This window comes from Petaurus breviceps, unplaced genomic scaffold (genome assembly GCF_028583685.1).
Source record: "Petaurus breviceps papuanus isolate PSGF00001 unplaced genomic scaffold, PetGlider_PUasm1.0 126, whole genome shotgun sequence".
In the NCBI taxonomy this organism is placed as follows: domain Eukaryota; kingdom Metazoa; phylum Chordata; class Mammalia; order Diprotodontia; family Petauridae; genus Petaurus; species Petaurus breviceps.
Window position 1 is genome coordinate 13378646 of NW_027185655.1, and position 13519 is coordinate 13392164.

The 13519-nt window shown below is 36.6% G+C and overlaps 1 protein-coding gene across 2 annotated transcripts; it reads right to left on the reverse strand.

The window, feature by feature from the left end:
- Positions 1–6513: 6513 nt before the first annotated feature.
- LOC138169534 (large ribosomal subunit protein uL23-like) lies at positions 6514–7061 on the reverse strand. Of its 2 annotated transcripts, XM_069099073.1 has the most exons (2): positions 6707–7061; positions 6514–6646 (listed from the first exon to the last, which is right to left on the reverse strand). In XM_069099073.1, the coding sequence occupies exons 1-2, from the start codon at positions 7040–7042 to the stop codon at positions 6572–6574; spliced, it is 411 nt and encodes a 136-aa protein (XP_068955174.1). In that variant the 5' UTR covers positions 7043–7061; the 3' UTR covers positions 6514–6571. The 2 variants fall into 2 exon arrangements, with proteins under 2 accessions (XP_068955174.1, XP_068955167.1); XM_069099066.1 differs by having other exon boundaries at positions 6514–7061.
- Between the last annotated feature and the right edge of the window lie 6458 nt (positions 7062–13519).

A 13519-nucleotide genomic window follows, 5' to 3' on the forward strand; every position in this document is an offset into this window, starting at 1 on the left:
CTGTAGATGGCCTTTGTAACCTTCCAGAAAATCTCCAAGCCCATCCCTCTTTCCTGAGGCCCTCTGGCTAGAGGAAAGCAACTTTGAGGTGTTCTGGGTGGGTCCAGCTGTGGACTTCAGCATGATTCCCAGCTGAAGTTAAACAGCAAAACAGCCTTCTCTAAGCCTATATTGGATACCTGAGCCCAGTTCAGGAGAAAGCAGCTTTTGTATGTTTTGCACAGCACTTTTAACCTGAGTCAAACAGAAGCTGAAGCTGTCCCAGTCCCAAACAGTTCCCCAAACAAGCATAGCATAAAGGAGGTTGTCCTTGAGCCATTTCAGGCAGGGTCTTGTAAAGACTAGTACCTGGAACCTGTTGTTTGTTATTCTTTCTGGAACAGGACCAATGTCTTCAGGAGGGTGATGCTTTGACTTGGAAGTGAATTGGATTTAAGTGAGGCAGAACTGTGCAAAGGTGTCAGCCTCACTCTCTCCTCTAGTCATGAAAGTCCAGTGGCAAGATGACTGACAGAGTGGGACACCTTGACCTTTATAGGCTAAGGTCTTTCCCAGGTCTCAGTTTGTCTGAAGCAAAGCCTATTCAATAATTAAACACTAGGCAAGAATTGAGGTAAAAGATGGCCTAAATTTGCCATCCAAAAAGAATCAGTCTGGGAGGGAAAGACCCTCAGAGTATCTGGCCAGAATAGAAACAATTGCTATTTACACTAACTCTGAGCCAAAAATCTTGCTGTAAAAGAAAGGAGAGAGGCATATTTCAGTCCCTGAAACCTGTGATGGGTACAAGAGTTTCCCCAGAGCCCAGCAGCAAGTGAGAAGAAACCTAAGCAGAATCTACAACAAGGAGAAGTCCTATAGCCCTGTGACAAGAAGGAGCCCCCATTCAGGACCCAGAAGAGGTATAGCCACTGAGAAAACTAGTTCCCTATATTTAAAACCAGGCAGGCCTTGCTTATAACATTCAGTTGTTTATCTTGACCCAAGCTCAGGTCTCTCAGTGAGCAAACCAAAGAAAACTTTGAATACCGTGATGAAAATACCTTGGTGAGAGATGGCCAGGTTATAAGCCACAAAGAGGATAGGGATCCTATAATAAGTCCATGTAAACAGAGAGAAAAAAATGGCCACAAAGACTGTAGGCATACTTGGAGGAAATGAAACAGATACAGAACAGGAAAAAAAAATAGGAAAAATTGGCAAGGAAAATTGATACCCTGGGACAGACCATGAAAATCTTCACTCAAGATGTGAATTCCCCCCAAATTAAAATGGGCCAACTCCCCCCACCAACAAAACAAAAAACAATGACTCAATAAGACAAGACATATTAAAAGAAAAGATTTAAAAAATGAGATGATGGTGAATAAAGCAGGAAATTAAATGGTTCTCCTAAATTCTCATCAAAATAACTTAAAATAATGCCTCAAACTGAATTTTAGAGCAGCAAAAATAAGAAAAGTCAAAGTAAAGTTATTGTTTACCCTAAGAAAACTTGGGAGAACTTTAGGAAAGATCTGACCTACTGGGGTGTCTTCTCAGGAGTGAAGTATAGATAATACTGAGTAAACAAACAGCAACCCATACTGCTGTCCAATTTTCCCAACAGTTTTTTGTCAAAAAATGAGTCCTTATCCCAATAGCTGGAACCTTTTGTGCTTATCAAATACTAGTCAACTAGGTTCCTTTGCTTCTCTATGTTTTTTCTTTTGTGGGGGGTCTTTTTTGGGAGGGGAGAGCAATTGGGGTTGTGACTTGCCCAAGGTCACACAACTAATAGTGTGTTAAGTGTCTGAGGCCAAATTTGAACTCAGGTCCTCCTGACTCCAGGGCCAGTACTCTATTCACTGTGCCACCTAGCCACCCTGCTGCTTCTCTCTGTTCTGTAAACTAATCTGTTCTAATAATAGATTTCTGTTTGCTTTTTTTACCAGTATAAAATCATTTTGAAAATTACTGCTTTATAGTATAATTTGGGATCTGAAACTGTTCAGATTCTTTTATTCTCAATTTTTTCCAATTATTTCCCTTTGAGATTCTTGACATTTTCCCCTTCCATATGAATTTTGTTATAGTATTATTTTCTTCTGATTCTATAAACTAATCATTTGATAATTTGTTTGGTAGGGCATTGAATAAATAAATTAATTTAGGTAGTATTCTCTTTTTTATTACATTGACATTCTACCCACAAGCAATAAGTACATCCCCACATGTTTAGGTTTGTGTTTCTGTAAATAGTGCTTTATATTTATTTAGTTCTTTTATGTATTGTGGTTAGTAGAACCCTGAATATTTTATATATTTGTAATTATTTTAAATAGAATTTCTTTTTCTATTTCTTCTTGCTAGATTTTGTTGATAATTGCACAGAAATGGCAATGATTTATGTTTATTTTATATCCTGCAATTTTGCTATTTATTATTTGCTTCAATATTTTTAGTTGACTATCTAGGGTTCTTTAAGTACACTATCATATCATCTGCAGAAAAAAAAAGATAATTTTATTTCTTCTTTACCTATGGTAATTTGCTCAATTTCTTTCTCTTAATTTATTGCTTGAGTCAGAATTTCTAGTACTATGTTAAATAGGAGTGGTGACAAGTGACATCCTTTTTCCATCCCTAATTTTATTGGAAAGGATTCTAGTTTTTCTTATTAAATATAATGCTAGCTCTTAGCTTTAGATACATACTTATAATTTTGAGAAAAGGTCCATTTACTCATATATTTTCTAGTTAAAAAACAAAAATAAATATATCATGGTGTCAAAAGCTTCTGTGTCTATTAATATAATTAGAATGTTTTTCTCTTGTTATTAATATATTTGTTTATAGTTTTCCTAATCTTAAATAAATCCAAGATTACTGATATAAATTCAAATTGGTCATGATGTATGTGTTGCTTTAATCTCTTAGCTAATATTTTATTTTAAGTTTTAGCATTCATTAGGCATATTGACTTAATAAATTTCCTTTTCCATTTTGATTCTCCTTGACTTATGTACCAAGACCATATCTGCATTATATCATATCCTTTTGTTATTTTTGCAAACTGTCTGTAACATTAAAATTAATCATTTCTTAAATGTTGGGTAGAATAATTTGTGAATCAATCTGTTCCTAGAGTTCTTTCTTTAGGAGTTCATTATGACTCATTCAATTTCTCTGAGATTGGATTGTTTAAATTCTCTATTTGTTGTTCTGTCAATTTTGTTGTTTTATATTTTTGTAAATATTGCTTTATTTAATTTGGCTTGGCAGCTTTATTGACATCTAGTCGGGCAAAATACTTTTAAATAATATCATTTGTTTTTCCTAAATTGATTATGAATTCTCCTCTGTCTTGATATTGGTAATCTGGGTTTTCATATTTCTTCTTTTTAAACAAATTAACTAATAATTTATTTATTTTATTGTTTTCTCCTCTCCACTCTTCTAGTTTTATCTATTAATTAATTTCCCCCCTCCCCAATTTTATTAATCTCATCCTTGATTTTCAGGATCTCTATTTTGGTGCATAATTGCAGATGAGCACAAGAGTGCCAGGAATGGCAGTACCCTCTACCCCCCTAGACTGTAGGTTCTACTTCCAACCTCGTCCTCACAACCATTATCCAGGGAAGCAATTCCTATGGAGGGGGTCCAGTAGGCCCCATGAACTGCCAACCAATTTGAACTCACAAGAGATGACAGTCAGCCTGGCTGTCCCCCATGCCAGCAATACTTTCCTACCTTATCTCTGTTTCCTTGCTTTTTTGGTTTCCTTCAACTCTTAGCTACTGAAGGAAAAAGAGAACTTTCCCAGTTCTCCTTAAATTTAGTGCCTTCCCTCTCAATATTTTACTATAGCCATTTTGCTGTTATTTTGTTCAATAGTTTTGCATTGATATTTGAGAGGAATACTATTGATCTATCATTTTCTTTCTTTGCTTTACCTCTTCCTGGTTCATAGTAATTTCTTTGATGGTATTTGTTGAATCTCTTCTTTCCCTATTTTTGCAAATCGATTTATGTAATATTGGAAATCTTTTCATTTTAGTACAATTTACATATGGCTCTGTGAATTTTTTTTCTTTGGGGGTTTCTTTATAGTTATTTCAGTTTCTTTTTCTGAGATTGGTTTATTTAAGTTAAATTAAAGTAGAATATGGTTCTGTTCCCTCTTGGGGCTCTTTCCAATTCCAGTGCAATGATGTTGGAGATCACACTGATCTCTCTGGCATCACTACCACCGCTATCCCCCCTGCCCTGGAACCCAGGTACTTATTTGTACCTGTCTCCTGCTGGAGTTTCCCTTGCTCTGCAAGTGTATGGCCAAGCCTTGTCTCCCTGAACAATGACAAATAGTTTTTGGATTTGTTTAGTTCCTGTTATGACATATCAGAGTGGAACCTGGCTTGGGCTTCCCAATTAGTTGAGCTTCAACTGACTCTTGACTCATTTCCAGTTTATAATCCGGGATGGCTTCAAGTCTGGTTTTTTGTTTTGTTTTTTTGTTTTTGTTTTTGTTTCTTTTTAGAGCTTGTTTTGACTCTCCTGTGTGACTCTTTCCTACTTCCTTAGGTGTCTGTATCTGAGCTCAAGCTCTTCCCTGGTGCTGGTCCTCTCTCTGCATGGGGACTCTATTTATCTAAGTTTACTATGGCCTTAAAGAAAGTCCATTTGCAACCTGGCCCCAACCTATCTTTCCAGCTACATTATATATTATTCCCCTTTATTCACAGTATATTCCCACCTAACCAGATCATCCTCAACAAGTGCTGATTCAGCCTGTACTTGAAGGGGGGAGAGAATAAGCATTTCTATAACACCTCCCTTGGGTGGGCACTGTGCTAAGCACTTTACAAATATCTCATTTAATCCTCACAACAACCCTGTACAGTAGGTGCTATTATCATTATTTCCATTCTACACTTAAGGAAATTGTGGCAAATAGAAAGGAAAAGATTTGCCCAGGGTCACACAGTGTCTGAAGTTCAATTCGAACTCGTCTTCCTGACTCCACATCTAGCATTCTATCTGCCGCACCGGCAGCCCATAATTGTTAACATCAAACCTAAATTTTGCAGCTGGAAACTTCCACACCTTCTCCAACTTCTTTCATCTGGACCAAATAGATCCAATATAATCCCTGTTGCATATCACTGTGCTTCAAACACTGGTGCATCACTATCTCTGAATATTTTCTTCTCCTGGCTAAATGTCCTAGTTCCATCAATGGATTATATCACACATCTGCAAGTCCCTTCACAGTCCAGCACTAAACTCCATGTGTTCTGACCAAGACCATTACTCCTGAAAACTCTAATTCAGTTTAAGATTACATTAACTTTTTATTTTTTCTGTTTCAAAATTACATCACTGACTCATATTAAAGTTCAGTTCAGTGAAGTCCCAAATCTTTTTCAGATGAACAAGTGGCTAACCGTGACTTTTTCATCTTAAACTTTGAAATAGAGTTTTTTGAAAAGAGCATAAGACTTTACATTTTATCCTTATTGAATTTTCCCTTGATATTCACATTCATCTTATTAGATTAAATTTAATGTCCCAGCCTGTCAAGGTGTTTTTGGACCCTGATTCTGTCATTCAGTCTGTTAGTTATTCCTTCTAGGTCAGTGCCCTGAAGATCTCCTGTCAAGATGACAACTGAGCTATCAAATATTAAATTCATCTAATTAACTTATTTGAATCATGGGCCTCTTTGGTAGTCTGTTAAAGCCTATGGACCTTTTCTCAAAATAAATGCATAAAATTTTGTGTTTTTAATATGTTAATAAAATGTTTTCAAATGTATGAAATAAAATACATAGGATTAAAGAGAAAACCAATTATACTGAAATAAGATTATGAAATTTAAAAAAAGCAATTCCACAGATGCCAGGTTAAAGATCCCTGATTAATGTTATTATCTTTTATGCTACATCTTAACATCTTCTCCACAAGAATAATTTGTGATATTTTACCAAATGCCCTGCTAAAATCTAGGTCAACTACATTTACAGAATTCCCCTGGTCCTACTAACTTAGTAACCCTGTCAAAAAAGGAAACAAGTTTCGTTTGATATGACCTGTCCTTGATGAATCTATGCTATCTCTTTTTCATAACAATTTCCTTTCCTAGATGTTCATAGGATCATAAATATATAGCTGGCAGGAATCTTAGACATCATCTAGTCCAATAGAATCATTTTATAGATCCAGAGAAGTTAAGTGCTTTGCCGAAGGTTACAGGGGGTAATAAACGGCAGAACTAGGATTTAAACTCAGGACTTTTGACTACAGACTCATGAGCTGGAAAGGAGCTTAAACATCATATAACTCCCCTCTTCCCCTCCCCAGCTTACAGATGAGATAAGATCCAGAAAGGAGAAGGGCCTTGTCCAGTGGCACAAAAATACCAAATATTAGAGCCAATTCAAACACAGGTATTCTGACTCCAACCATAGCACTTTTTTTTAATTTAGAAAGAAAATAGTTTATTTCCATGAATATTATTACCTATCTTGATTTTTTTTTATTCTGGAAAACTTTATTTTTATCATAGGTGGAATGGGGACACAGCAAGTTAGATGATTCCAATTTTGTTGGCAACATCTAAAGCATCATAGTCTGGAGCAAGAAGGACATAGTCCTTCTCTCTCTCCATTGGCCAGATCAGTGTGTTGACCTTGGCCACGTCGATGTCATACAGCTTCTTTACGGCCTGCTTGATCTGATGCTTGTTGGCCTTGACATCCACAATGAAGACTAGGGTGTCATTGTCCTCAATCTTCTTCATGGAAGACTCAGTGGTCAAAGGAAACTTAATGACGGCACAGTGATCAAGCTTGTTTCTCTGAGGAGCACTCTTCCGAGGGTATTTGGGCTGCCTTCGAAGTCTCAGTGTCTTGGGTTGCCGGAAGGTGGGGGATGTTCTGATCTTCTTCTTTTTGTGGCTATGGACACCCTTCAGCACTGCCTTCTTGGCCTTCAAGGCCTTGGACTTGGCTTCTGTCTTGGGGGGGACAACAGCTTCCATCTTCGCCTTCGGCGCCATGTTGGGGGAAAGGGCTATCTTGATTTTTTTAGGGGAGTAGTAGTGGGAACTTTCTTCCTAAATTTGGCTACAAAAAACAATGAGTATTAGTTTAAGGGCAAATCCACAATGTACCCCTTTTCCCTACAATTTTAGAGTGCTTACAAAAATACAAATTAGTAATAAAATCTTTACAGCTCAGACTTCAGATCAGAACCCAAATGTGATCACTAAGGATAGGTTTAAATCCTCTAACCTAATTTTTAGTTCTGCATAATTCTAGTGAGCCACTGATTTCTTTCTTTTTGGAGGGCACCTGGGGTTAAGTGACTTGCCTAAGGTCACACAGCTAGTTTTTGTTTTAAGTGTCTGAGGCTGAATTTGAACTCAGGTCCTCCCGACTCCAGAGCCAGTGTTCTATTCACTGTGCCACCTAGCTGCCAGCCACTGATTTCTACCATTTCTCGTTTCCTATTCTGAATAATTGTAGCACAAAGCATTTATAATTGACCGTGAATTTTATATGAATCAAAAAAAAATCAGGGTAAAGAAACAATTTAAAGGAATATCCAGAGCATCCTATAAGGGCACTTGTTAAGAAAGCCAGCATAGGAAATAGGGAAATCAAAGACAATTAAAACCTTTCCTTAGTTTTCCCAATACTGATAGACTTAGTCTGAGCTATTTATTCCACAAAGCAGAGGCTTAGTCCCCAGTCCTGAAACACACACTGCATGACTTCTACAGGGCCCCCTGGGTATCCCTTTTGGTGGTACTCACATTTACAAGATGCTCCCCTGGCGGCTCCATTCCATAACCCCAGAGTAATTCGAAAGCTCCCAGCCTAATGGAACTCTGGCCCTCAGGTTCCCAATGTAGACCTGGCTCTTGCAGGGCAGAAAGGAACGTTCTATCTCTGTGATGACAAATCCTGGAATTACAATTAATGATGGCTTGAACTCTCATCTTACCAGGTGTAGTCTGAGATCCATCCAAATAGATTGTTATGTTAATTTGTTTTTTTTACTAAAAATTTAACAATGAACACTAGCACAACCAAGCAAACTTGTTTAGTAATTTATTTAGTTTAGAATAGGTATGCTTTAAGTATCTTAATCTAAGTTCCCATCCAGATTCATTGTTGTCTATTCAGTCTCACTTAAAAAAAATCTTATTGCATTTATTGCCTTTTGTTTTGTCTTGGTTTTATTTATAATAATATAGTTGTGGTGTATATATTTTACTGAATCTACATGCATTTTGTCTTGGTTTTATTTATAATAATATAGTTGTGGTGTATATATTTTACCGAATCTTTTACTTTCTCGGAATCATACATTCATTTACTAACTATTGTATTAATGGGGAATATGAGTGTTCAAGGAGTACCAGATCTCATGGTATAAGGACTTGGAGAGCGATTTTCAGGGCTTCCCATTTACCTTTGTTGTTTACCTGGCACTCAACTCTCACCTGTGGCTCCAAGAAGCTATAGTGTGCACAGAGGCCACACCCACATAAAGTCTCAGCAGATGAGCTGAACGAGATTGAGGGTAACTAACTAGCCACAAACCTGTAGGTGAGTTAGAGGGTGTCTACCCCAAGTGTGTGAAGATTTCTCTCAGTAAAATGGGTGGATGAGAACAGTTTGTTCCAATGACCATAAAAAGAGCTGAAGCAGGTGTTGTGGTATGCTTAGAGTTTGATCAGACATGGAAGACACCAAGGTCATCCACTGCATCTCAGGTCATCAAACAGTCATCCTGACTTTTGTCTTGCCACTGGACCTGATGACCCAGGAAGAGAGGGTGAGGCTGACAACTTTGTGCAACTCTGCCTCACTTAAATTCAATTCGCTTGCAAGTCAAGGCCTCATCTTCCTAATGTCAATTGTCCTCTTGGAGAATGAAGGACAAATAACAACCTTATTAATTAAATCATTCAATAATTTTTCCAAGAATTGAAGCAAAATTTGCTGACTTGTGGTTCACAGTCTCTGTACTCTTTCCTTTATTGTGCTCTGTGCCCACCCAACTTCCATGGTTTAGGGGGCATGTGTTAATGGAGTAGGGTCAACAAGACTAAAGGCTTGGTGTGTTTCAAGTGACCTTAACATCTACTGAGACTAGCAGCATTTGGCAAAGTCAGTAACAACCACCTCTCACTCTTGGTCACTTTATCACCATTGCATCTTCAGGTAAAAATGGCATCAAACCCATAGAATTATTTTAGTTTTTCTTCCTAATCAGTCTCTCTGTATTTCTGTGGGGTCGAAAGGGGTATGATCTGAACATATAAATATGCATATCTATGCAGAATTATTGCACCATCTGTACTGGGAGAAAATAAAAATCTCCTTCATTTCTTTTTAGGATTAATTACCTTTTTCTGAATCTTGCTCTGTGAATTCAAAAGCAAGCAGGTTTGTATGATAGATGCTCATTTAGTTTTAATATCAACTTCAAATTGTATAGAAGCAAAAAGCCACTGAAAGAATAAGCCTTCCTAAAAACCAGATTATCGTCAAGTCACTAGGTAAATATTTAAGTGCTAGTCCTGGAAGGGACCTTCCATATCATCTAGTCTGACCCCCATTCTTTTCACATCAAGTCTGAGGGAAATTCAGCCCACTGAGGTGAAGTCACTTTTACAAAATCCCACCAAATCAGAGCCAAAGCTGGGACTGGGCTACAGGTCTCTTGACTCTTGATCAGGGATTTCTATAAAACTATAAATCCCATTTGGTTAAAATTCAGGGTCCAACCCTAACTTTAGGGAATAAGTAAGAAATAAACATTTCTTGGAGTTGAGCAAGAAGCTTTCTGAAGATGACTTCATCTGAATTCTAAGGAAACTGAGGGTAGTATCATTGAGTTCTAATTTCACTTGCTTTATTAGTGTGGATTTCAACATGTCCTTGAAGCTTGACTTCACCTCAAGAAGGATCCATTTATCTATCCAGGACAGAACATCCACTGTCTTCTCCTTTGATATCTTGGTGAGTCCTAAATGAATATGTTGTTGCTGACACAGTGTACCACTCAGGCATGCATAACTTAATTGTAATTCTGGGGGAAGGTCAATCAATTATTTCCTGTTAAGAGAGTACAGGATTAAAAAAAATAACCACATGAGTGGGAGAATGATGAAATCTGCATTCTCTTCTAATCATATCATTTCTTTTTGCTTATTTTTAGAAGCTTTGGGATCTATAGTTTTGTACCTCACTGTGGTAGAAGTCAAAGTCTGAAGTCTTCAAATAAAAATTTCAGAAAGAGGCTATGTACTTTGTTAAATAAAAACTAAACAAAATATTGGAAATCCCATGACTTCATGTTCCTTTTTCTGCTATACAGATATTGTTTAGATAATATTTGTGCTTATGAATCATGTATTTTCTACTGCTTGTGAAGCAAAGTATTTTTTTCTGAAAGCACCGTCTTTATTGTTCTGTATATGAAATGAATCTGTAGTTAACATTTTAATACATGATAGTCTACATTATATTATATTTTGCTAATCTTTTGGAAGAATCTCATTTCAAGGCAAAGTCACAATTTGTTTATGAAGGGCACTAAGGGACCTGGGGGAGCACGAGCTTTAATGCTTCATTTCCATTTAATAAGAAAGGCTCCTATATTTTATTGGATGGCCATTTGACATCACTCAACTCAAAACATACACCTCTGGATAAAGGACCCAATATCATTCACTTGGTAGCACCTATAATCCAATGGTCCAATTACAATCAAGTAGCTATTTTCCAAATAGTGAACAGCTGTTTCAGGGGGCTCATGGCTGTAGAAGCTTCTAGATGGCTGTCAAAGATTCCACTCAAGTGGAGCTTATGTACAGAGATATGTAAGAACATAGTCCCCATAGGATCAAAAGGAGCCAGGATGAGAGACTTCTAGAGATCCTGCTTTAGATCTCCTAAGACCGTATTTCTTTTGAGCCCTACTTGAAAGCAGCAGACTTGTGAATAACTTAATAAATTAGGGTTCTTCAAAATACATAGGTGGAGGACAGGGCTTCTCCAAAACCCAAAGAGTCCAAAAAACTTCTAGGCCTCTTTTTAATCCGCTGGGAAGAACATGTAGCTAATTGTGAACCACATTTAAAAGAGAGGTTCTGCAACTTTTTTTTAATTTAAAAATTTTTATCATAGACCTCTTTGGCAGTCTTGTGAAGCCTATGAATCCTTTTCAGAGTAATGTTTTTAAATGAGTAAAATAAAATGCATAGGAGTATAAAGGAAACAGTTATATTGAAATACAGTTATCAAATTATTTTTAAAGTACTAATCTACTTCTTTGTAAACATATTAAACAAGACAAGAGATTTAAAATATAAACAAATTAAATTTTATTTTCAAGTATATTTTTAAATACACATGGCTTGTTGCTTAGCTGGAAAAAAGAAAATTAAACTGTGGGATGGTTTTTAACAAGACAACACAAATATCATGTTGGGCATCCAATCAGTTTAGAATTTTCATTTTGTTGGTTACAAATTTTGAAAATATGATTTGCACATAAATGTTACAAATTAAACAAAAGCTTTCATAAATTGCTTTATAAGGTGAGAATAAGTTTCTCTCAATGAACATCAAAATTCTCTAAGACTTTAGTTAAACTCTAATTGTACTGTTATCAATGAGATCAATAAGTTAATAGTGAATACATAGCATTCATCATACTTCTCTTCCTCCATATTTCAACTTTTCTAATCATTGACCACATGGAATTATTATAAGAGGAATGTGCATAGTAATGTACTCTACCAGCCTCCTTCATCTTGATCAACATCCCCCCTCTCTTCTTTTTCTTATTCTCCTCCCCATCCTCCACCCACCCACCCCCAAAAGCCCAGGACCTGATGTTGTTTAGCATTAACTAAAATTCATGGTCTGGTTAACTCTAAGGGCTTCTTAGCCCTGTCTACAGATACTGACTCCCAAGAACTCATGTATTCCCATAATATCCATGGCCCCATGATTAGCCATAGGAAATGAATCTCAAAGAGAGGGACTTTTACCCATCTCCACCAAAGAAAGGGTGCCCATTCCCTTGGTAGTCTTTCTCCAAAGGAAACTAGGGTATCCTTACTGAATCCTTTTATGCCCTGGTATAGTGATCTTGCTGTTGGTATTTAGTAGACCTTTCCCAAGTCATTTGAGCACATGGCCTTTAGCTCTCCCAAAGTCCTGTAGTTAGAACAACCCTAGAATTCCTCAATTGATAAATGGTCAAAGGATATAAATAGGTAGTTTTCAGATGAATCTGAAAATCTTCAAAGCTCTCTATAGTCATATGAAAATAATGCTCTAAATCACTATTGATTACAGAAATGTAAATTAAAATAACTCTGAAATACTCCTCACACCTATCAGATTGGCTAATATGACAGAAAAAGAAAATGATAAATGTTAGAGGGGATGTGGAAAAATTGGAACACTAATGCTCTCTTGGTGGAGTTGTAAACTAATTCATTCATTCTGGTGAGCAATTTGGAACCTTGCCCAAAAGACTATAAAATTGTGTACACGCTTTGAGCAATACCATTACTAGGTCTGTATCCCAAAGAGATAAAAAAAGGAGGGAGGGTAGGACCAATTTGTATAAAAAACATTTATAACAGCTCTTTTTGGTGGCAAAGAATTGGAAATTGAGGAGTTGCTCATCAAATGGGAAATGACTGAACAAGTTGTGGTAAATGATTAGAATGGACTATTACTGTGCTGTAAGAAATGACAAGCAGATGGATTTCAGAAAAGCCTGGAAAGACTTGCAGGAACTGATACAAAATGAAGTAAACAAAACCAGAGCAGTGTACACAGTAACAGCAGTACTGTACCATGATATAAATGATAGCTATTCTCAGCAATACGATGTTTCAAAACAATTCCAAAGGACTCATGATAAAAAGTGCTATCCACTTTCAGAGAAAGAATTGATGGAGTCTGAATACTATGGGGAAGGGATAGCACTAGGTACTCCAAAATTCCATTAAAATAATTTATTCATGAAGACATATCTCTCTTTTGGACAAATTTGGCTTATTGCAATGTTACCCTGTTGGCTCACCGTGTCATGGTACAGATGTTTTCTAAGTGTTCATATATGCCTGAATCCCATTCTTATTTCTGATGAGCCAGGGATAATGTTGTCTTGCTATCATTTCCTTTTTTGTTTTGATGGTTTGGTTGCTGTGGTGACTGTGGAAGAGGAGAGTAGCATTTTACCTGAATCAGTATCCTATTTAAAATTGTGTTTTGTAAATCTCAGATGGTCAGTAAAGTTGCTTTTTAATCTGTTTTATCATTCTCTGCAATTTAACCCCTGAGTCTGAGTTACTAGACTGGGAAGGGGATAAATAATTCAGTTTAAATTTTTAAAAATTAAAATTAAATTTTTATTTTTTGAGTGAACAAACACCAGTTTTCTCTCTGTTCCACCTTTGTGTCCCTCTTCCCTTTCCTTCCACTGGAAAAACAAA